We start from the raw sequence: 24,520 nt of genomic DNA, 5'->3' as shown, positions 1-24,520 counted from the left end.
CGTGAATGTATGTGACTGTGAGCGAGTGTGTGAATGTGATTGTTTGAATGAGTGTGTGAATCTGAGCAAGAGCGTATAGTTAGTGTGCGAATGTGTGTGTGAATCTGTGCGAGAGCGTGAATGTGAGTGTGAATTCAGGCATGTACGTGAATGCGAGCAAGTGTGTGAATATGAGTGTGTGAATCCAGGCATGTGCACGAATGCCAGCGAGTGTGTGAATGTGAGCTTGTGAATCGAGACGTGTGCTTGAATACGAGCATGTGCGTGAATGTGAGCGAGTGTGTGAACGTGACGATGTGAATCTGAGCGAGAGCTTGAATGTGAGTGTGTGAATGTGAGTATATGAATCCAGGCGTGTGCATGAATACGAGCATGTGTGTGTGTGAATCTGAGCAAGAGCGTGAACGTGTGTGTGAATGTGAGTGCGTGAATACGGGCGAGTGCATGAATGTAAGCGAGTGCGTGAATGTGAGCGAGTGCGTGAATGTGAGCGAGTGCGTGAATGTGAGTGAGTGTGAATGTGTGCGAGTGTGAATGTGTGCGAGTGTGAATGTGAGCGAGTGTGAATGTGAGCGAGTGTCAATGTGAGCGAGTGTGAATGTGAGCGAGTGCATGAATGTAAGCGCGTGCGTGAATGTGAGCGAGTGCGTGAATGGAAGCGAGTACGTGAATGTGAGTGAGTGCGTGAATGGAAGCGAGTGTGAATGTGAGCGAGTGCATGAATGTAAGCGAGTGCATGAATGTGAGCGAGTGCGTGAATGTAAGCGCGTGCGTGAATGTGAGCGAGTGCGTGAATGGAAGCGAGTACGTGAATGTGAGTGAGTGCATGAATGGAAGCGAGTGTGAATGGAAGCGAGTGTGAATGTGAGCGAGTGCATGAATGTAAGCGAGTGCGTGAATGTGAGCGAGCGCGTGAATGTGAGCGAGTGCGTGAATGTGAGCGAGTGTGAATGTGAGCGAGTGCATGAATGTAAGCGAGTGCATGAATGTGAGCGAGTGCGTGAATGTGAGCGAGTGCGTGAATGTGAGCGAGTGCGTGAATGTGAGCGAGTGTGAATGTGAGCGAGTGCATGAATGTAAGCAAGTGCATGAATGTGAGCGAGTGCGTGAATGTGAGCGAGTGCGTGAATGTGAGCGAGTTCGTGAATGTGAGCGAGTGTGAATGTGAGCAAGTGCATGAATGTAAGCGAGTGCATGAATGTGAGCGAGTGCGTGAACGTGAGCGAGTGCGTGAATGTAAGCGAGTGCGTGAATGTGAGCGAGTGCGTGAATGTGAGCGAGTGCGTGAATGTGAGCTAGTGTCAATGTGAGCGAGTGTGAATGTGAGCGAGTGCGTGAATGTGAGCGAGTGCGTGAATGTAAGCGAGTGCATGAATGTAAGCGAGTGCGTGAATGTGAGCGAGTGCGTGAATGTGAGTGAGTACGTGAATGTAAGTGAGTGCATGAATGTGAGCTCGTGTCAATGTGAGCTCGTGTCAATGTGAGCGAGTGCATGAATGTAAGCGAGTGCATGAATGTGAGCGAGTGTGAATGTGAGCGAGTGTGAATGTGAGCGAGTGCGTGAATGTGAGTGAGTGTGAATGTGAGCGAGTGCGTGAATGTGAGCGAATGTGAATGTGAGCGAGTGTGAATGTGAGTGAATGCGTGAATGTGAGCGAGTGCGTGAATGTGAGCGAGTGTGTGAATGTGAGCGAGAGGGTGACTGTGAACGAGTGAGAATGTGAGCGAATGCGCGAATGTGAGCGAGTGTGAATGTGAGCGAGTGTGTGAATGTGAGCGAGTGTGCGAATGTGAGCGCGTGTGAATGTGAGCGAGTGCGCGAATGTGAGCGAGTGCGCGAATGTGAGCGAGTGCGCGAATGTGAGCGAGTGCGTGAATGTGACGAGTGCGTGAATGTAAGCGAGTGCGTGAATGTAAGGCGCGTGAATGTGAGCGCGTGCTTGAATGTGAGCGAGTGTGTGACTGTGAGCGAGTGTGAATGTGAGCGAGTACGTGAATGTGAGCGAGTGCATGAACACTAGCTACTGCGTGAATGTGAGCAAGTGTGTGAATGAGAGCTGGCGTGTGAATGTGAGCGAGTACGTGAATGTGAGCGAGTACGTGAATGTGAGCGAGTGCATGAACACTAGCTACTGCGTGAATGTGAGCAAGCGTGTGAATGAGAGCTGGTGTGTGAATGTGAGCGAGTATGAATGTGAGCCTGTGGGAATCTGAGAGCGTGTGGGAATCTGAGAGTGTGTGAATGTGAGCGAGTGCATGAATGTGAGCGATTGCGTGAATGAGAGCGAGTGCGTGAATGTGTGTGCGTGAATCTGAGCGAGATCGTTAATGCGGCGTGAATGTGAGTGTATGTGTGTGTGAATGTGAGTGTGTGAATATGAGCAAGAATGTGAATGTGTATGTGAATTTCAGTGCGTGATTGTGTGAATGAGTGTGTGAATATGAGTGTGTGATTGTGTGAATGAGTGTGAGTGTCAGTGTGTGAATCTGAGCGATTGTGTGAATGTGTGTGCAAATGAGGGTGTTAATCTGACCGAGAGCATGAATGTGAGTGTGTGAATGTGTGTGTGCGTGAATGTGAGTGAGTGCGTGTGCGATTGTGTGTGTGAATATGAACGTGTGAATCTGAGGGAGTGTGTCTGTGAATGTGAGTGTGTGAATGTGAGTGTGTGAATCTGAGCGAGAGCGTGAATGTGTGTGAATCTGAGCGAGAGCTTGAATGTGAGGATGTGAATCTCTGTGTGAATGTGTGTGTGAATCTGAATGAGTGTGTAAATGTGTGTGTGAATGTGAGCAAGAGCGTGAATGTGAGTGTTTGTGAGTGTGAAAGTGAGTGTGAGAATGAGTGTCTTTATCTGAGCAAGAGCGTAAATGTCAGTGTGTGAATGTGAGCGTGAATGTGTGTGAAACTGAGCGAGCGCTTAAATGTGAGTGTGTAAATGTGTGTGAATATGAGCGAGAATGTGAATGTGTGTTCATGGGAGTGTGTGAATGCGAACGAGTGTGTGAATGTCAGCGTGAACGTGAGTGTGAATGTGAGTGTGTGAATGTGAATTTGAGTGAGAGTGTGAATGTGTGAGAATCTGAGCAAGAGCTTGAATACATGTGTGAATATGAGCGTGTGAATCTGAGCGAGAGCATGAATGTGTGTGAATGTGAGTGTTTGAATGTGTGTGTGAATGTGAGCGAGAGCGTGAATGTTTGTGTGTGAATGTGAGCGAGAACGTGAATGTGTGTGAATGTGAGCGAGTGTGTGAATGTGATTGTTTGAATGAGTGTGTGAATCTGAGCAAGAGCGTATAGTGAGTGTGCAAATGTGTGTGTGAATCTGTGCGAGAGCGTGAATGTGAGTGTGAATTCAGGCATGTACGTGAATGCGAGCAAGTGTGTGAATATGAGTGTGTGAATCCAGGCATGTGCACGAATGCCAGCGAGTGTGTGAATGTGAGCTTGTGAATCGAGACGTGTGCTTGAATACGAGCATGTGCGTGAATGTGAGCGAGTGTGTGAACGTGACGATGTGAATCTGAGCGAGAGCTTGAATGTGAGTGTGTGAATGTGAGTATATGAATCCAGGCGTGTGCGTGAATACGAGCATGTGAGTGTGTGAATCTGAGCAAGAGCGTGAGCGTGTGTGTGAATGTGAGTGCGTGAATACGGGCGAGTGCATGAATGTAAGCGAGTGCGTGAATGTGAGCGAGCGCGTGAATGTGAGCGAGTGCGTGAATGTGAGTGAGTGTGAATGTGAGCGAGTGCGTGAATGTGAGCGAGTGCGTGAATGTGAGTGAGTGTGAATGTGAGTGAGTGTGAATGTGAGCGAGTGTGAATGTGAGCGAGTGTGAATGTGAGCGAGTGTGAATGTGAGCGAGTGTCAATGTGAGCGAGTGTGAATGTGAGCGAGTGTCAATGTGAGCGAGTGCATGAATGTGAGCGAGTGTCAATGTGAGCGAGTGTCAATGTGAGCGAGTGCGTGAATGTGAGCGATGGCGTGAATGTGAGTGAGTGTGAATGTGAGCGATTGCGTCAATGTGAGCGAGTGCATGAATAAAAGCGAGTGCGTGAATGTGAGCGAGTGTCAATGTGAGCGAGTGTCAATGTGAGCGAGTGTGAATGTGAGCGAGTGTCAATGTGAGCGAGTGCATGAATGTGAGCGAGTGTCAATGTGAGCGAGTGTCAATGTGAGCGAGTGCGTGAATGTGAGCGATGGCGTGAATGTGAGTGAGTGTGAATGTGAGCGATTGCGTCAATGTGAGCGAGTGCATGAATAAAAGCGAGTGCGTGAATGTGAGCGAGTGCATGAATGTAAGCGAGTGCGTGAATGTGAGCGAGTGCTTGAATGTGAGCGAGTGCGTGAATGTGAGCGAGTGCGTGAATGTGAGCGAGTGCGTGAATGTGAGCGAGTGTGAATGTGAGCGAATGCGTGAATGTGAGCGAGTGTGAATGTGAGCGAGTGCATGAATGTGAGCGAGTGCATGAATGTGAGCGAGTGTGAATGTGAGCGAGTGCATGAATGTGAGCGAGTGTCAATGTGAGCGAGTGCGTGAATGTGAGTGAGTGTGATTGTGAGCGAGTGCATGAATGTGAGCGAGTGTCAATGTGAGCGAGTGCATGAATGTAAGCGAGTGCGTGAATGTGAGCGAGTGCGTGAATGTGAGCGAGTGTGAATGTGAGTGAGTGTGAATGTGAGCGAGTGCGTGAATGTGAGCGAGTGCGTGAATGTGAGCGAGTGTCAATGTGAGCGAGTGTCAATGTGAGCGAGTGCGTGAATGTGAGTGAGTGTGAATGTGAGCGAGTGCATGAATGTGAGCGAGTGTCAATGTAAGCGAGTGCGGGAATGCGAGCGAGTGCGGGAATGTGAGCGAGTGCGTGAATGTGAGCGAGTGCGTGAGTGTGAGCGAGTGTCAATGTGAGCGAGTGCATGAATGTAAGCGCGTGCGTGAATGTGAGCGAGTGCGTGAATGGAAGCGAGTACGTGAATGTGAGTGAGTGCGTGAATGGAAGCGAGTGTGAATGTGAGCGAGTGCATGAATGTAAGCGAGTGCATGAATGTGAGCGAGTGCGTGAATGTGAGCGAGTGCGTGAATGTGAGCGAGTGCGTGAATGTAAGCGAGTGTGAATGTGAGCGAGTGCATGAATGTAAGCGAGTGCATGAATGTGAGCGAGTGCGTGAATGTGTGCGAGTGTGAATGTGAGCGAGTGCATGAATGTAAGCGAGTGCATGAATGTGAGCGAGTGCGTGAACGTGAGCGAGTGCGTGAATGTAAGCGAGTGCGTGAATGTGAGCGAGTGCGTGAATGTGAGCGAGTGCGTGAATGTGAGCTAGTGTCAATGTGAGCGAGTGTGAATGTGAGTGAGTGCGTGAATGTGAGCGAGTGCGTGAATGTAAGCGAGTGCATGAATGTAAGCGAGTGCGTGAATGTGAGCGAGTGCGTGAATGTGAGTGAGTACGTGAATGTAAGTGAGTGCATGAATGTGAGCTCGTGTCAATGTGAGCTCGTGTCAATGTAAGCGAGTGTCAACGTGAGCAAGTGTCAATGTGAGCTCGTGTCAATGTGAGCGAGTGTCAACGTGAGCTCGTGTCAATGTGAGCTCGTTTCAATGTGAGCAAGTGTCAACGTGAGCAAGTGTCAATGTGAGCAAGTGTCAATGTGAGCGAGTGCATGAATGTAAGCGAGTGCATGAATGTGAGCGAGTGCATGAATGTAAGCGAGTGTGAATGTGAGCGAGTGTGAATGTGAGCGAGTGCGTGAATGTGAGTGAGTGTGAATGTGAGCGAGTGCGTGAATGTGAGCGAATGTGAATGTGAGCGAGTGTGAATGTGAGTGAATGCGTGAATGTGAGCGAGTGCGTGAATGTGAGCGAGTGGGTGAATGTGAGCGAGAGGGTGACTGTGAACGAGTGAGAATGTGAGCGAGTGCGCGAATGTGAGCGAGTGTGAATGTGAGCGAGTGTGTGAATGTGAGCGAGTGTGCGAATGTGAGCGCGTGTGAATGTGAGCGAGTGCGCGAATGTGAGCGAGTGCGCGAATGTGAGCGAGTGCGTGAATGTGACGAGTGCGTGAATGTAAGCGAGTGCGTGAATGTAAGGCGCGTGAATGTGAGCGCGTGCTTGAATGTGAGCGAGTGTGTGACTGTGAGCGAGTGTGAATGCGAGCGAGTACGTGAATGTGAGCGAGTGCATGAACACTAGCTACTGCGTGAATGTGAGCAAGTGTGTGAATGAGAGCTGGTGTGTGAATGTGAGCGAGTACGTGAATGTGAGCGAGTACGTGAATGTGAGCGAGTGCATGAACACTAGCTACTGCGTGAATGTGAGCAAGCGTGTGAATGAGAGCTGGTGTGTGAATGTGAGCGAGTATGAATGTGAGCCTGTGGGAATCTGAGAGCGTGTGGGAATCTGAGAGTGTGTGAATGTGAGCGAGTGCGTGAATGTGAGCGAGTGCGTGAATGTGAGCGATTGCGTGAATGAGAGCGAGTGCGTGAATGTGTGTGCGTGAATCTGAGCGAGATCGTTAATGCGGCGTGAATGTGAGTGTATGTGTGTGTGAATGTGAGTGTGTGAATATGAGCAAGAATGTGAATGTGTATGTGAATTTCAGTGTGTGATTGTGTGAATGAGTGTGTGAATATGAGTGTGTGATTGTGTGAATGAGTGTGAGTGTCAGTGTGTGAATCTGAGCGATAGTATGAATGTGTGTGCAAATGAGGGTGTTAATCTGACCGAGAGCATGAATGTGAGTGTGTGAATGTGTGTGTGCGTGAATGTGAGTGAGTGCTTGTGCGAATGTGTGTGTGAATATGAACGTGTGAATCTGAGGGAGTGTGTCTGTGAATGTCAGTGTGTGAATCTGAGCGAGAGCGTGAATGTGTGTGAATCTGAGCGAGAGCTTGAATGTGAGGATGTGAATCTCTGTGTGAATGTGTGTGTGAATCTGAATGAGTGTGTAAATGTGTGTGTGAATGTGAGCAAGAGCGTGAATGTGAGTGTTTGTGAGTGTGAAAGTGAGTGTGAGAATGAGTGTCTGAATCTGAGCAAGAGCGTAAATGTCAGTGTGTGAATGTGAGCGTGAATGTGTGTGAAACTGAGCGAGCGCTTAAATGTGAGTGTGTAAATGTGTGTGAATATGAGCAAGAATGTGAATGTGTGTTCATGGGAGTGTGTGAATGCGAACGAGTGTGTGAATGTCAGTGAGAGCATGAACGTGAGTGTGTGAATGTGAGTGTGTGAATGTGAATTTGAGTGAGAGTGTGAATGTGTGAGAATCTGAGCAAGAGCTTGAATACATGTGTGAATATGAGCGTGTGAATCTGAGCGAGAGCATGAATGTGTGTGAATGTGAGTGTTTGAATGTGTGTGTGAATGTGAGCGAGAGCGTGAATGTTTGTGTGTGAATGTGAGCGAGAACGTGAATGTGTGTGAATGTGAGCGAGTGTGTGAATGTGATTGTTTGAATGAGTGTGTGAATCTGAGCAAGAGCGTACAGTGAGTGTGCGAATGTGTGTGAGAATCTGTGCGAGAGCGTGAATGTGAGTGTGAATTCAGGCATGTACGTGAATGCGAGCAAGTGTGTGAATATGAGTGTGTGAATCCAGGCATGTGCACGAATGCCAGCGAGTGTGTGAATGTGAGCTTGTGAATCGAGACGTGTGCTTGAATACGAGCATGTGCGTGAATGTGAGCGAGTGTGTGAACGTGACGATGTGAATCTGAGCGAGAGCTTGAATGTGAGTGTGTGAATGTGAGTGTGAGATCCAGGCGTGTGCGTGAATACGAGCATGTGAGTGTGTGAATCTGAGCAAGAGCGTGAACGTGTGTGTGAATGTGAGTGCGTGAATACGGGCGAGTGCATGAATGTGGGCATGTGTGAACGCAAGTTAGTGCGTGAATGCGGCCGAGTGAGCGAATGGGTGATTGTGAACGACTATGAATGTACGTGAGTGAATGTGGGTGCGTGAATGTGTTTGTGTGAATGTGTGTGAGTGTAAGGAGTATGAATGTGAGGGAATGTGTGCATTGATGTGTGTGTGAATGTGAGAGAGTGTGCGAGTGTGAATGGTTTAATTGTGCCCTGTACTGGTTAAGGTCAGGCGATAACACTGCTGTCTCTTTCTTGTGTTTTGACATGCAGACACGGTGCCTGCACTGAGGAATGGTTTGGTTTTGGGAGGTTCCTCCACTTACCAGTCTTTGCATTTGCTCCATGACCTTGGGGTGACGAGCCAAACACTCGCTGCATGTTTTCAAACGGCGACAGTTACCGGGAAACGTGGGCAACGGGTCACAGAGTGAGCTTTCCGACTCAACCCCATACCTAGCAAGATAAAGGATCAACATTGCAGAATCTGCTACAGCCGAAAACTCTGAACAGGAATAAACTACAAACACGTTAACACCAGCTCAGAACCGACCGTAGCTAAACACCAGGTCAAGAAAGAAAGATCAGGCTGGATTGTTCTGAGCCATCAATAGAATCCGCCGGTCCCCTTTGGGTCAGGGATCAGCCGGTCCCCTCTGGGCCCGAATCTGGGATCTGTTAGTCCTCGAGTCTGGGATCTGTTGGTCCCCGTGACTGGGATCTGTTGATGCCCGGGTATGAGATCTGTTGGTTCCCGGGTATGGGATCTGTTAATCTCCGAGTCTGGGATCTGTTGGTCTCCAGGTTTGGGATCTGTTGGTCTCCGGGTCTGGGAGCTGTTGGTCCCCGAGTCTGGGATCTGTTAAATCTCCAATTCTAGGATTAGTTGGTCCCTGAGTCTGGGTTCTGTTGGTCCCCAGGTCTGGGATCTGTTGGTCCCCGGGTCTGGGATCTGTTAAGTCTCCGATTCTAGGATCTGTTGGTCCCCGAGCCTGGGATCAGTTGGCCCCTGAGCCTGGGATCTGTTGGTCCCCGGGTCTGGGATCTGTTTGTCCCCAGCTCTGGGATCTGTTTGTCCCCGAGTCTGGAATCTGTTTGTTTCAGAGTCTGGAATCTGTTAGATCCTGGGTCTGGGATCTGTTGGTTCCTGGGTCAGGGATCTGTTGGTCCCCGAGTCTGGGAGCTGTTAGTTCCAGAGTCTGGGATCTGTTGGTCCCCGGGTCTGGGATCTGTTGGTCCCCGTATCTGGGAGCTGTTAGTTCCAGAGTCTGGGATCTGTTGGTCCCCGGGTCTGGGATCTGTTGGTCCCCGAGTCTGGGATCAGTTGGTCCCCGAGTCTGGGATCTGTTGGTCCCCGGGTCTGGGATCTGTTTGTCCCCGACTCTGGCATCTGTGTGTCCCCGAGTCTGGAATCTGTTTGTTTCAGAGTCTGGAGACTGTTAGTTCCTGGTTCTCGGATCTGTTGGTTCCCGTGTCCGGGAGCTGTTATTTCCAGAGTCTGGGATCTGTTGGTCCCCGTATCTGGGAACTGTTAGTTCCAGAGTCTGGGATCTGTTGGTCCCCGGGTCTGGGATCTGTTGGTCCCCGAGTCTGGGATCAGTTGGTCCCCGAGTCTGGGTTCTGTTGGTCACCGGGTCTGGGATCTGTTTGTCCCCGACTCTGGGATCTGTGTGTCCCAGAGTCTGGAATCTGTTTGTTTCAGAGCCTGGGATCTGTTAGTTCCTGGGTCTCGGATCTGTTGGTCCCCGAGTCTGGGATCAGTTGGTCCCCGAGTCTGGGATCTGTTGGTTCCTGGGTCTGCGATCTGTTGGTCCCCGTGCCTGGGAGCTGTTAGTTCCAGAGTCTGGGATCTGTTGGTCCCAGTGTCGGGGATCTGTTAGTTCCTGAGTCTGGGATCTGTTAGTTCCCGAGTCTGGGATCTGTTAGTCCCCGAGTCTGGGATCTGTTAGTTCCCGAGTCTGGGAACTGTTAGTTCCCGAGTCTAGGATCAGTTAGTCCCCGAGTCTGGGATCTGTTAGTTCCCGAGTCTGGGAACTGTTAGTCCCCGTGTCTGGGAGCAGTTAGTTCCAGAGTCTGGGACCTGTTGGGCCCCGGGTCTAGGATCGGTTAGTCCCAAAGCCTGGGATCTCTTGGTCCCCGAGTCTGCGATCTGTTCGACCCCGAGTCTGGGACCTGTTGGGCCCCGGGTCTGGGATCTGTTAGTCCTGGAATCTGGGATCTGTTTGTCACCGATATGGGATCCGTTGGTACAGAGCCTGGGATCTGTTGTCCCAGAGTCTGGGATCTGTTGGTCCCCGAATCTGCAATCTGTCAGGGATCTGTTGGTCCCCGAGTCTGGGTCAGGGATCTGTTTTTCCCCGGGTCTGGGATCGGTTAGTCCCAAAGCCTGGGATATCTTGGTCCCCGAGTCTCGGATCTGTTGCTCCCTGGGTCTGGTATCTGTTAGTCCTAGAGTCTGGGACCTGTTGGTCCCTGGGTCTGGGATCTGTTGGTTCTGAGTCTGGGATCTGTTGGTCCCCGAATCTGCAATCTGTTCGTCCCAGAGCCTGGGAACTGTTAGTCCCCGGGTCTGGAATCTGTTGGTCCCCGGGTCTGGAATCTGTTGGTCCCCGGATCTGGGACCTGTTGGTCCTGATTATGGGATGCGTTCGTCCCCGAGCCTGGGATCTGATAGTTCCCGAGCCTGGGATCTGATAGTCCCCGAGTCTGGGATCTGATAGTTCCCGAGTCTGGGATCTGTTAGTTCATGGGTCTGGGATCTGTTGGTCCCCGTGTCTGGGAGCTGTTAGTTCCAGAGTCTGGGATCTGTTGGTGTCGGGGTCTGGGGTCTGTTGGTCCCCGTGTCTGGGAGCTGTTAGTTCCAGAGTCTGGGATCTGTTGGTGTCCGGGTGTGGGATCTGTTGGTCCCCGAGTCTGGGATCAGTAGGCCCTTGAGTCTGGGATCTGTTGGTCCCCAGGTCTGTGATCTGTTTGTCCCCGACTCTGGGATCTGTTTGTCCCCGAGTCTGGAATCTGTTTGTTTCAGAGTCTGGAGTCTGTTAGTTCCTGGGTCTCGGATCTGTTGGTTCCTGGGTCTGGGATCTGTTTGTCCCCGTGTCCGGGGAGCTGTTAGTTCCAGAGTCTGGGATCTGTTGGTGTCCGGGTCAGGGATCTGTTGGTGTCCGGGTCAGCGATCTGTTTTTCCCCGGGTCTGGCATCGGTTAGTCCCAAAGCCTGGGATATCTTGGTCCCCGAGTCTCGGATCTGTTGCTCCCTGAGTCTGGTATCTGTTAGTCCTAGAGTCTGGGACCTGTTGGTCCCTGGGTCTGGGATCTGTTGGTTCTGAGTCTGGGATCTGTTGGTCATGAGTCTGGGATCAGTTGGTCCCCGAGTCTGGGATCTGTTGGTCACCGGGTCTGGGATCTGTTTGTCCCCGACTCTGGGATCTGTGTGTCCCCGAGTCTGGAATCTGTTTGTTTCAGAGCCTGGGATCTGTTAGTTCCTGGGTCTCGGATCTGTTGGTTCCTGGGTCTGCGATCTGTTGGTCCCCGTGTCTGGGAGCTGTTAGTTCCAGAGTCTGGGATCTGTTGGTTCCTGGGTCTGCGATCTGTTGGTCCCCGTGTCCGGGACCTGTTAGTTCCAGAGTCTGGGATCTGTTGGTCCCAGTGTCGGGGATCTGTTAGTTCCTGAGTCTGGGATCTGTTAGTTCCCGAGTCTGGGATCTGTTAGTCCCCGAGTCTGGGATCTGTTAGTTCCCGAGTCTGGGAACTGTTAGTTCCCGAGTCTAGGATCAGTTAGTCCCCGAGTCTGGGATCTGTTAGTTCCCGAGTCTGGGAACTGTTAGTTCCCGAGTCTAGGATCAGTTAGTCCCCGAGTCTGGGATCTGTTAGTTCCCGAGTCTGGGAACTGTTAGTCCCCGTGTCTGGGAGCAGTTAGTTCCAGAGTCTGGGACCTGTTGGGCCCCGGGTCTAGGATCGGTTAGTCCCAAAGCCTGGGATCTCTTGGTCCCCGAGTCTGCGATCTGTTCGACCCCGAGTCTGGGACCTGTTGGGCCCCGGGTCTGGGATCTGTTAGTCCTGGAATCTGGGATCTGTTCGTCACCGATCTGGGATCCGTTGGTACAGAGCCTGGGATCAGTTGTCCCAGAGTCTGGGATCTGTTGGTCCCCGAATCTGCAATCTGTTCGTCCCAGAGCCTGGGAACTGTTAGTCCCCGGGTCTGGAATCTGTTGGTCCCCGGGTCTGGAATCTGTTGGTCCCCGGATCTGGGACCTGTTGGTCCTGATTATGGGATGCGTTCGTCCCCGAGCCTGGGATCTGATAGTTCCCGAGCCTGGGATCTGATAGTCCCCGAGTCTGGGATCTGATAGTTCCCGAGTCTGGGATCTGTTAGTTCATGGGTCTGGGATCTGTTGGTCCCCGTGTCTGGGAGCTGTTAGTTCCAGAGTCTGGGATCTGTTGGTGTCGGGGTCTGGGGTCTGTTGGTCCCCGTGTCTGGGAGCTGTTAGTTCCCGAGTCTGGGATCAGTTGGCCCTTGAGTCTGGGATCTGTTGGTCCCCAGGTCTGTGATCTGTTTGTCCCGAACTCTGGGATCTGTTTGTCCCCGAGTCTGGAATCTGTTTGTTTCAGAGTCTGGAGTCTGTTAGTTCCTGGGTCTCGGATCTGTTGGTTCCTGGGTCTGGGATCTGTTTGTCCCCGTGTCCGGGGAGCTGTTAGTTCCAGAGTCTGGGATCTGTTGGTGTCCGGGTCAGGGATCTGTTGGTGTCCGGGTCAGGGATCTGTTTTTCCCCGGGTCTGGGATCGGTTAGTCCCAAAGCCTGGGATATCTTGGTCCCCGAGTCTCGGATCTGTTGCTCCCTGGGTCTGGTATCTGTTAGTCCTAGAGTCTGGGACCTGTTGGTCCCTGGGTCTGGGATCTGTTGGTTCTGAGTCTGGGATCTGTTGGTCATGAGTCTGGGATCTGTTGGTCCTGTGTGTGGGATCTGTTGGTCCTGTGTGTGGGATCTGTTGGTCCTGATTCTGGGATCTGTTAGTTCCCGAGTATGGGATCTGTTAGTTCCCGAGTCTGGGATCAGTTAGTCCCCGAGTCTGGGATCTGTTAGTTCATAGAATTTACAGTGCAGAAGGAGGCCATTCAACCCATTGAGTCTGTACCGGCTCTTTGAAAGAGCACCCTACCCAAGCCCACACCTCCACCCTATCCCCATAACCCAGTAGCCCCACCCAACATTAAGGGCAATTTATCATGGCCAATCCACCTAACCTGCACATCTTTGGACTGTGGGAGGAAACCGGAGCACCCGAAGGAAACCCACGCATACACGGGGAGAACGTGCAGACTCCGCACAGACAGTGACCCAAGCCAGGAATCGAACCTGGGACCCTGGAGCTGTGAAGCAATTGTGCTAACCACTATGCTACCGTGCTGCCCAAAGTTCCCGAGTCTGGGATCTGTTAGTCCCCGTGTCTGGGAGCGGTTAGTTCCAGAGTCTGGGACCTGTTGGGCCCCGGGTCTGGGATTGGTTAATCCCAAAGCCTGGGATTTCTTGGCCCGAGTCTGGGATCTGTTCGACCCCGAGTCGGGGACCTGTTGGGCCCCGGGTCTGGGATCTGTTAGTCCGGGAATCTGGGATCTGTTTGTCGCCGATCTGGGATCCGTTGGTCCTAAGCCTGGGATTTGTTTGTCCCAGAGTCGGGGATCTGTTGGTCCCCGAATCTGCAATCTGTTCGTCCCAGAACATGGGATCTGTTAGTCCCAGGGTCTGGAATCTGTTGGTCCCCGGGTCTGGGATCTGTTGGTCCTGATTATGGGATTTGTTAGTCCCCGAGTCTGGGATCTGATAGTTCCCGAGTCTGGAATCTGTTGGTGTACGAGTCTGGGATCTGATAGTTCCCGAGTCTGGGATCTGTTGGTCCCCGGGTCTGGGATATGTTCGTCCCCGTGTCTGGGAGCTGTTAGTTCCAGAGTCTGGGATCTGTTGGACCCCGAGTCTGGGACCTGTTGGGCTCCGGGTCTGGGATCTGTTAGTTCTGGAATCTGGGATCTGTTCGTCGCCGATCCTGGGATCTGAAAGTTCCCGGGTCTGGGATATGTTTGTCCCCGAGTCTGGGATCAGTTAGTTCCCGAGCCTGGAACTCGCTACCGGAGGAGGTGGTGGAAGCAGGGACGATAGTGACATTTAAGGGGCATCTTGACAAATACATGAATAGGATGGGAATAGAGGGATATGGACCCAGGAAGTGTAGAAGATTGTAGTTTAGTCGGGGAGCATGGTCGGCACGGGCTTGGAGGGCCGAAGGGCCTGTTCATGTGCTGTACATTTCTTTGTTCTTGAGTCTGGGACCTGTTAGTCCCCGAGTCTGGGATCTGTTAGTTCCCGAGTCTGGGATCTATTAGTTCCCGAGTCTGGGATCTGTTAGTTCCGAGTCTTGGATCTGTTGGTCCCCGAATATGCAATCTGTGGTTCCCCAGGTCTGGGACCTGTTAGTCCCCGGGTCTGGGATCTGTTAGTCCCAAGGTCTGGGATCTGTTGATCCTGATTATAGGAGCCGTTAGTCCCCGGGTCTAGGTTCTGGTAGTTCCCGAGTCTGGGATCTGTTCATTCCGAGTCTGGGATCTGACAGGCCCCGAGTCTGGGATCTGTTCGTCCCCGTGTCTGGGAGCTGTTAGTTCCAGAGTCTGGGATCTGTTGGACCCCGAGTCTGGGACCTGCCAGGCTCCGGGTCTGGGATCTGTTAGTTCTGGAATCTGGGATCTGTTCGTCGCCGATCCTGGGATCTGAAAGTTCCCGAGTCTGGGATATGTTTGTCCCCGAGTCTGGGATCAGTTAGTTCCCGAGCCTGGAACTCGCTACCGGAGGAGGTGGTGGAAGCAGGGACGATAGTGACATTTAAGGGGCATCTTGACAAATACATGAATAGGATGGAAATAGAGGGATACGGACCCAGGAAGTGTAGAAGATTGTAGTTTAGTCGGGCAGCATGGTCGGCACGGGCTTGGAGGGCCGAAGGGCATGGGATCTATGGTTCCCCAGGTCTCGGATCTGTTGGTCCCCGGGTCTGGGATCTGTTAGTCCCCGGGTCTGGGATCTGTTAGTACCCGGGTCTGGGATCTGTTAGTCCCAAGGTCTGGGATCTGTTGATCCTGATTATAGGAGCCGTTAGTCCCCGGGTCTAGGATCTGGTAGTTCCCAAGTCTGGGATCTGTTCGTTCCGAGTCTGGGATCTGACAGGCCCCGAGTCTGGGATCCGACAATCCCCGGGTCAGGGATCTGTTAGTCCCCGGGTCTGGGATCTGTTAGTCCCTGAGTCTGGGATCTGTTAGTTCCCGAGTCTGGGATCTGTTGGTCCCCGGGTCTGGGATCTGTTTGTCCCAGACTCTGGGATCTGTGTGTCCTCGAGTCTGGAATCTGTTTGTTTCAGAGTCTGGAGTCTGTTAGTTCCTGGGTCTCGGATCTGTTGGTTCCTGGGTCTGGGACCTGTTGGTCCCTGGGTCTGGGATCTGTTGGTCCTGAGTCTGGGATCTGTTGGTCATGAATCTGGGATCTGTTGGTCATGAATCTGGGATCTGTTGGTCATGAGACTGGGATCTGTTGGTCCTGTGTCTGGGATCTGTTAGTCCCAGAGTCTGGGCTCTGTTCATCCCAGAGCCTGGGACCAGTTCATCCCAGAGTCTGGGATCTGTTGGTCCCCGGCTCTGGGATCTGTTGATATATGTGCCTGGGATCTGTTGGTCCACGGGTCTGGGATCTGTTGGTCCCAGAGTTGAGGATCTGTTGGTCCCAGAGTTGGGGATCTGTTGGTCCCAGAATCTGCTATCTGTTCGTCCCAGAGTCTGGGATATGTTAGTTCATGAGTCTGGGATCTGTTAGTTCCCGAGTCTGGGATCTGTTAGTTCCCAAGTCTGGGATCTGTTAGTTCCCGAGTCTGGGATCAGTTAGTCCCCTAGTCTGGGATCTGTTAGTTCCCGAGTCTGGGATCTGTTAGACCCAGTGTCTGGGAGCGGTTAGTTCCAGAGTCTGGGACCTGTTGGGCCCCGGGTCTGGGATCGGTTAGTCCCAAAGCCTGGAATCTCTTGGTCCCTGAGTCTGGGATCTGTTCGACCCCGAGTCTGGGACCTGTTGGGCCCCAGGTCTGGGATCTGTTAGTCCTGGAATCTGGGATCTGTTTGTCGCCGATCCCTGATCCGTTGGTCCTGAGCCTGGGATCTGTTTGTCCCAGAGTCTGGGATCTGTTGGTCCCCAAATCTGCAATTTGTTCGTCCCAGAGCCTGGGATCTGTTAGTCCCCGGGTCTGGAATCTGTTGGTCCCCGGGTCTGGAATCTGTTGGTCCCCGGGTCTGGAATCTGTTGGTCCCCGGGTCTGGGATCTGTTGGTCCTGATTATGGGATTAGTTAGTCCCCGAGCCTGGGATCTGATAGTTCCCGAGTCTGGGATCTGATAGTCCCCGAGTCTGGGATCTGATAGTTCCTGAGTCTGGGATCTGTTGGTCAACGGGTCTAGGATCTGTTAGTACCAGGGTCTGGAATCTGTTGGTCAACGGGTCTGGGATCTGTTGGTCCCCGGCTCTGGGATCTGTTGTCATCTGTGCCTGGGATCTGTTGGTCCACAGGTCTGGGATCTGTTGGTCCCAGAGTTGGGGATCTGTTGGTCCCAGAGTCGGGGATCTGTTGGTCCCAGAATCTGCGATATGTTCGTCCCAGAGCCTGGGATAGGTTTGTTCCCGAGTCTGGGATCAGTTAGTCCCCGAGTCTGGGATCTGTTAGTTCCCGAGTCTGGGATCTGTTAGTCCCCGAGTCTGGGATCTGTTGGTTACCGAGTCTGGGATCTGTTAGTTCCCGAGTCTGGGATCTGTTAGTTCCCGAGTCTGGGATCTGTTGGACCCCGGGTCTGGGATCTGTTTGTCCCCGACTCTGGGATCTGTGTGTCCCCGAGTCTGGAATCTGTTTGTTTCAGAGTCTGGAGTCTGTTAGTTCCTGGGTCTCGGATCTGTTGGTTCCTGGGTCTGGGATCTGTTGGTCCCCGTGTCCGGGAGCTGTTAGTTAGAACATAGAACAATACAGCGCAGTACAGGCCCTTCGGCCCACGATGTTGCACCGAAACAAAAGCCATCTAACCTACACTATGCCATTATCATCCATATGTTTATCCAATAAACTTTTAAATTTCCTCAATGTTGGCGAGTTCACTACTGTAGCAGGTAGGGCATTCCACGGCTTCACTACTCTTTGCGTAAAGAACCTACCTCTGACCTCTGTCCTATATCTATTACCCCTCAGTTTAAAGCTATGTCCCCTCGTGCTAGCCATTTCCATCCGCGGGAGAAGGCTATCACTGTCCACCCTATCCAACCCCCTGATCATTTTGTATGCCTCTATTAAGTCTCCTCTTAACCTTCTTCTCTCCAACGAAAACAACCTCAAGTCCATCAGCCTTTCCTCATAAGATCTTCCCTCCATACCAGGCAACATCCTGGTAAATCTCCTCTGCACCCGCTCCAAAGCCTCCACGTCCTTCCTATAATGCGGTGACCAGAACTGTACGCAATACTCCAAATGCGGCCGTACCAGAGTTCTGTACAGCTGCAACATGACCTCCTGACTCCGGAACTCAATCCCTCTATCAATAAAGGCCAACACTCCATAGGCCTTCTTCACAACCCTATCAACCTGGGTGGCAACCTTCAGGGATCTATGTACATGGACACCTAGATCCCTCTGCTCATCCACACTTTCAAGAACTTTACCATTAGCCAAATATTCCGCATTCCTGTTATTCCTTCCAAAGTGAATCACCTCACACTTCTCTACATTAAACTCCATTTGCCACCTCTCAGCCCAGCTCTGCAGCTTATCTATATCCCTCTGTAACCTGCTACATCCTTCCACACTATCGACAACACCACCGACTTTAGTATCGTCTGCAAATTTACTCACCCACCCTTCTGCGCCTTCCTCTAGGTCATTGATAAAAATGACAAACAGCAACGGCCCCAGAACAGATCCTTGTGGTACTCCACTTGTGACTGAGCTCCATTCTGAACGTTTCCCATCAACCACCACCCTCTGTCTTCTTTCAGCTAGCCAATTTCTGATCCACATCTCTAAATCACCCTCAATCCCCAGCCTCCATATTTTCTGCAATAGCCTACCATGGGGAACCTTATCAAACGCTTTGCTGAAATCCATATACACCACATCAACTGCTCTACCCTCGTCTACCTGTTCAGTCACCTTCTCAAAGAACTCGATAAGGTTTGTGAGGCATGACCTACCCTTCACAAAGCCATGCTGACTATCCCTGATCATATTATTCCTATCTAGATGATTATAAATCTGCCAGAGTCTGGGATCTGTTGGTGTCCGGGTCAGGGATCTGTTGGTCCCCGGGTCTGGGATTGGTTAGTCCCAAAGCCTGGGATCTCTTGGTCCCCAAGTCTCGGATCTGTTGCTCCCCGGGTCTGGTATTTGTCAGTTCCAGAGTCTGGGACTAGTTGGTCCCTGGGTCTGGGATCTGTTGGTTCTGAGTCTGGGATCTGTTGGCCATGAGTCTGGGATCTGTTGGCCATGAGTCTGGGATCTGTTGGCCATGAGTCTGGGATCTGTTGGTCCTGATTCTGGGATCTGTTCATCCCAGAGCCTGGGACCTGTTCGTCCCAGAGCCTGGGATCTGTTGGTCCCCGGCTCTGGGACCTGTTGATATCTGTGTCTGGGATCTGTTGGTCCACGGGTCTGGGATCTGTTGGTCCCAGAGTCGAGGATCTGTTGGTCCCAGAGTCGGGGATCTGTTGGTCCCAGAATCTGTGATCTGTTCATCCCAGAGCCTGGGATATGTTAGTTCCTGAGTCTGGGATCTGTTAGTTCCCGAGTCTGGGATCTGTTAGTTCCCGGTTCTGGGATCAGTTAGTCCCCGAGTCTGGGATCTGATAGTTCCCGAGTCTGGGATCTGTTCGTCCCCGAGTCTGGGATCTGTTAAGTATCCGATTCTAGGATATGTTGGTCCGCGTGTCTAGGATCTGTTGATCCCCGAGTCTGTGATCCGTTAAGTCTCCGATTCTAGGATCTGTTGGTCCCTGAGTCTGGGATCTGTTGTTCCTGAGTCTGGGATCTGTGGGTCCCCGAGTCTGTGATCTGTTTGTCCCCGAGTCTGGAATCTGTTTGTCCCCAGATCTGGGATCTGTGAGTCCCAGAGTCTGGGATTGGTTGGTCCCTGTGTCTGGGATCTGTTGGTCCCTGAGTCTGGGGTCTGTTGGACCACGAGTATGTGATTTTTCGTCCTCGGGTCTGGGATCTGTTAGTCCCAGAGTCTGGGATCTGTTGGTCCCTGAATCTGGGATCTGTTGGTCCCCAAGTCTGGGATCTGTTGGTCCCCAAGTCTGGGATCTGTTGGTCACTGGGTCAGGGATTGGTTAGTCCAAAAGCCTGGGATCTCTTGGTCCCCGAGTCTGGTATCTGTTAGTCCCAGAGTCTGGGACCTGTTGGTCCCTGGGTCTGGGATCTGTTGGTCCCTGGGTCTGGGATCTGTTGGTCCTGAGTCTGGGATCTGTTGGTCCCGAGTCTGGTACCTGTTGGTCCTGAGTCTGGGATCTCTTGGTCCCGGGTCTGGTATCTGCTAGTCCCAAAGTCTGGGATCTGTTGGTCCCCGAGTCTGGGATATGTTAGTTCCTGAGTCTGGGATCTGTTTGTTCCCGAGTCTGGATTCTGTTCGCCCCGGGGTCTGGGATTTGTTGGTCCCCAGGTCTGGGATCTGTTCGCCCCGGGGTCTGGGATCAGTTCGTCCCCGAGTCTGGGATCCGTTAAGTCTCCGATTCTAGGATCTGTTGGTCCCTGAGTCTGGGATCTGTTGTTCCCGAGTCTGGGATCTGTGGGTCCTCGAGTCTGGGATCTGTTCGTCCCCGAGTCTGGGGTCTGTTGGTCCCCGAGTCTGGGATCTGTTGGTCCCCGAGTCTGGGATCTGTTGGTCCCCGAGTCTGGGATATGTTGGTTCCTGAGTCTGGGATCTGTTCGTTCCCGAGTCTGTATTATTTTTGCCCCGGGGTCTGGGATTTGTTGGTCCCCAGGTCTGGGATCTGTTCGCCCCGGGGTCTGGGATTTGTTGGTCCCCAGGTCTTTGATCTGTTCGCCCCCGAGTCTGGGATCTGTTCGTCCCCGAGTCTGGGATCCGTTAAGTCTCCGATTCTAGGATCTGTTGGTCCCTGAGTCTGGGATCTGTTTCCCGAGTCTAGGATCTGTGGGTCCCCGAGTCTGGGATCTGTTAGTTCCCAAGTCTGGGATCTGTTAGTACCCGAGTCTGGGAGCTGTTAGTTCCGAGTCTGGCATCTGACAGTCCCCGAGTCTGGGATCTGATAGTTCCCAAGTCTGGGATCTGTTAGTTCCCGAGTCTGGGATCTGTCAGTTCCCGAGTATGGGATCTGTTAGTCCCCAAGCCTGGGATCTGTTAGTCCCCAAGTCTGGGATCTGTTAGTTCCCGAGTCTGGGAGCTGTTCGTCCCGAGTCTGGGAGCTGTTAGTTCCGAGTCTGGGATCTGACAGTCCCAGAGTCTGGGATCTGATAGTTCCCAAGTCTGGGATCTGTTAGTCCCCAAGTCTGGGATCTGTTAGTTCCCGAGTCTGGGATCTGTCAGTTCCCGAGTCTGGGATCTGTTAGTCCCCAAGCCTGGGATCTGTTAATTCCCAAGTCTGGGATCTGTTAATTCCCGAGTCTGGGAGCTGTTCGTCCCGAGTCTGGGATCTGACAGACCCCGAATCCGGGATCTGACAGTCCCCGGGTCTGGGATCTGTTAGTCCCCGGGTCTGGGATCTGTTCGCCCCCGGGTCTGGGATTTGTTGGTCCCCAGGTGTGGGATATGTTGGTCCCCAGGTCTGGGATCTGTAAAGTCTCCGATTCTAGGATCTGTTGGGCCCCGTGTCTCGGAGCTGTTGGTCCCCGAGTCTGGGATCCGTTAAGTCTCCGAGTCTGGGATCTGTGGGTCCCCGAGTCTGTGTTCTGTGGGTCCCCGAGTCGGGGATCTGTTGGTCCTGAGTCTGGGATCTGTGGGTCCTGAGTCTGGGATCTGTGGGTCCCCGAGTCTGTGTTCTGTGGGTCCCCGAGTCGGGGATCTGTTGGTCCTGAGTCTGGGATCTGTCGTTCCTGAGTCTGGGATCTATGGGTCCCCGAGTCTGGGATCTGTTCGTCCTCGAGTCTGGGATCTGTTAGTTCCAGAGCCTGGGATCTGTTCGGCCCCGGGTCTGGGATTTGTTGGTCCCTAGGTGTGGGATATGTTGGTCCCCGAGTCTGGGGTCTGTTGGTCCCGAGTCTGGGATCTGTTGGTCCCCGAGTCTGGGATCTGTTGTTCCCGGGTCTGGGATCTGTTGTTCCCGGGTCTGGGATCTGTGGGTCCCCGAGTCGTGGATCTGTTCGTCCCCGAGTCTGGGATCTGTTCGTTCCCGAGTCTGGATTCTGTTCGCCCCCGGGTCTGGGATTTGTTGGTCCCTAGGTCTGGGATCTGTTGGTCCCTGGGTCTGGGATCTGTTGGTCCTGAGTCTGGGATATGTTGGTCCTGAGTCTGGGATCTGTTGGTCCCCGAGTCTGGGATCGGTTAGTCACAGAGCCTGGGCTCTGTTCACCCCAGAGCCTGGGATCTGTTGGTCCTGATTCTGGGATCCGTTAGTCCCAGGGTCTGTGATCTGTTAGTCCCAAGGTCTGGGATCTGTTGGTCCCCGAGTCTGGGATTTGTTGGTCCCCGGGTCTGGGATTGGTTAGTCCAAAAGCCTGGGATCTCTTGGTCCCCGAGTCTCTTGATCTGTTGCTCCCCGGGTCTGGTATCTGTTTGTCCCAGAGTCTGGGACCTGTTGGTCCCTGGGTCTGGGATCTGTTGGTCCCTGAGTCTGGGACCTGTTCGACCCAGAGTCTGGGATCTGTTCATCCCGGAGCCTGGGATCTGTTCGCCCCAGAGTCTGGGATGTGTTGGTCCCTGGGTCTGGGATCTGTTGGCCTTGGGTCTGGGATCTGTTGGTCCTGAGTCTGAGATCTGTTGGTTCTGAGTCTGGGATCTGTTGGTCCCGATTCTGGGATCTGTTAGCCCCAGGGTCTGGAATCTGTTGGTCCCCGAGTCTGGGATATGTTAGTCCCTGAGCCTGGGGTCTGTTCGCCCCAGAGTCTGTGATCTGTTGGTCCCCGGATATGGGATCTGTTTGTCCCCAGATCTGGGATCTGTGAGTCCCAGAGTCTGGGATCTGTTGACCCCTGTGTTTGGGATCTGTTGGTCCCTGGGTCTGGGAACTGTTGGACCACGAGTATGTGATCTGTTAGTCCCCGGGTCTGGGATCTGTTAGTCCCAGAGTCTGGGATCTGTTAGTCCCAGAGTCTGGGATCTGTTGGTCCCCAAATCTGGGATCCGTTGGTCATGGGTCTGGGATCTGTTGGTCACCGGGTCAGGGATTGGTTAGTCCAAAAGCCTGGGATTTCTTGGTCCCCGAGTCTTGGATCTGTTGCTCCCTGGGTCTGGTATCTGTTAGTCCCAGAGTCTGGGTTCTGTTGGTCTCTGGGTCTGGGATCTGTTGGCACTGAGTCTGGGATCTGTTGGTTCTGAGTCTGGGATCTGTTGGTCCCGATTCTGGGATCTGTTAGCCCCAGGGTCTGGGATCTGTTGGTTCTGAGTCTGGGATCTGTTGGTCCCCGAGTCTGGCATCTGTTAGTCCCAGAGCCTGGGGTCTGTTGGTACCTGGATATGGGATCTGTTTGTCCCCATATCTGGGATATGTTTGTCCCCAGATCTGGGATCGGTGAGTCCCAGAGTCTGGGATCTGTTGGTCCCTGTGTCTGGGATCTGTTGGTCCCTGAGTCTGGGATCTGTTGGCCTCTGAGTCTGGGATCTGTTGGTCCCTGGGTCTGGGATCTGTTCGTTCCCGAGTCTGTATTATTTTTGCCCCGGGGTCTGGGATTTGTTGGTCCCCAGGTCTGGGATCTGTTCGCCCCGGGGTCTGGGATTTGTTGGTCCCCAGGTCTTTGATCTGTTCGCCCCCGAGTCTGGGATCTGTTCGTCCCCGAGTCTGGGATCCGTTAAGTCTCCGATTCTAGGATCTGTTGGTCCCTGAGTCTGGGATCTGTTTCCCGAGTCTGGGATCTGTGGGTCCCCGAGTCTGGGATCTGTTAGTTCCCAAGTCTGGGATCTGTTAGTACCCGAGTCTGGGAGCTGTTAGTTCCGAGTCTGGCATCTGACAGTCCCCGAGTCTGGGATCTGATAGTTCCCAAGTCTGGGATCTGTTAGTTCCCGAGTCTGGGATCTGTCAGTTCCCGAGTCTGGGATCTGTTAGTCCCCAAGCCTGGGATCTGTTAGTCCCCAAGTCTGGGATCTGTTAGTTCCCGAGTCTGGGAGCTGTTCGTCCCGAGTCTGGGAGCTGTTAGTTCCGAGTCTGGGATCTGTTAGTTCCGAGTCTGGGATCTGACAGTCCCCGAGTCTGGGATCTGATAGTTCCCAAGTCTGGGATCTGTTAGTCCCCAAGTCTGGGATCTGTTAGTCCCCAAGTCTGGGATCTGTTAGTTCCCGAGTCTGGGATCTGTCAGTTCCCGAGTCTGGGATCTGTTAGTCCCCAAGCCTGGGATCTGTTAATTCCCGAGTCTGGGAGCTGTTCGTCCCGAGTCTGGGATCTGACAGACCCCGAATCCGGGATCTGACAGTCCCCGGGTCTGGGATCTGTTAGTCCCCGGGTCTGGGATCTGTTCGCCCCCGGGTCTGGGATTTGTTGGTCCCCAGGTGTGGGATATGTTGGTCCCCAGGTCTGGGATCTGTAAAGTCTCCGATTCTAGGATCTGTTGGGCCCCGTGTCTCGGAGCTGTTGGTCCCCGAGTCTGGGATCCGTTAAGTCTCCGAGTCTGGGATCTGTGGGTCCCCGAGTCTGTGTTCTGTGGGTCCCCGAGTCGGGGATCTGTTGGTCCTGAGTCTGGGATCTGTGGGTCCTGAGTCTGGGATCTGTGGGTCCCCGAGTCTGTGTTCTGTGGGTCCCCGAGTCTGTGTTCTGTGGGTCCCCGAGTCGGGGATCTGTTGGTCCTGAGTCTGGGATCTGTCGTTCCTGAGTCTGGGATCTATGGGTCCCCGAGTCTGGGATCTGTTCGTCCTCGAGTCTGGGATCTGTTAGTTCCAGAGCCTGGGATCTGTTCGGCCCCGGGTCTGGGATTTGTTGGTCCCTAGGTGTGGGATATGTTGGTCCCCGAGTCTGGGGTCTGTTGGTCCCGAGTCTGGGATCTGTTGGTCCCCGAGTCTGGGATCTGTTGTTCCCGGGTCTGGGATCTGTTGTTCCCGGGTCTGGGATCTGTGGGTCCCCGAGTCGTGGATCTGTTCGTCCCCGAGTCTGGGATCTGTTCGTTCCCGAGTCTGGATTCTGTTCGCCCCCGGGTCTGGGATTTGTTGGTCCCTAGGTCTGGGATCTGTTGGTCCCTGGGTCTGGGATCTGTTGGTCCTGAGTTTGGGATATGTTGGTCCTGAGTCTGGGATCTGTTGGTCCCCGAGTCTGGGATCGGTTAGTCACAGAGCCTGGGCTCTGTTCACCCCAGAGCCTGGGATCTGTTGGTCCTGATTCTGGGATCCGTTAGTCCCAGGGTCTGTGATCTGTTAGTCCCAAGGTCTGGGATCTGTTGGTCCCCGAGTCTGGGATTTGTTGGTCCCCGGGTCTGGGATTGGTTAGTCCAAAAGCCTGGGATCTCTTGGTCCC

At 52.9% G+C, this 24,520-nt stretch overlaps 1 protein-coding gene across 1 annotated transcript in view; it reads right to left on the bottom strand.

Annotated features, from left to right (window-relative positions):
- The window catches only part of LOC140405587 (multiple epidermal growth factor-like domains protein 8), a gene marked incomplete at its 3' end in the record, with an annotated part of 453,542 nt that overhangs the window by 73,040 nt on the left and 355,982 nt on the right, over window positions 1-24,520 (bottom strand). Inside the window, exon 13 of the mRNA XM_072494144.1 lies at window positions 8,182-8,311. Within this exon, the coding sequence (XP_072350245.1) occupies window positions 8,182-8,311 (130 nt within the window). The remainder of the gene's footprint in view (window positions 1-8,181; window positions 8,312-24,520) is intronic.

The sequence above is a fragment of the Scyliorhinus torazame genome, unplaced genomic scaffold (assembly GCF_047496885.1).
Source record: "Scyliorhinus torazame isolate Kashiwa2021f unplaced genomic scaffold, sScyTor2.1 scaffold_126, whole genome shotgun sequence".
NCBI classification, from domain to species: domain Eukaryota; kingdom Metazoa; phylum Chordata; class Chondrichthyes; order Carcharhiniformes; family Scyliorhinidae; genus Scyliorhinus; species Scyliorhinus torazame.
Note: the sequence above shows the minus strand (reverse complement) of the source record. Positions and strands in the feature narration are given on the sequence as shown.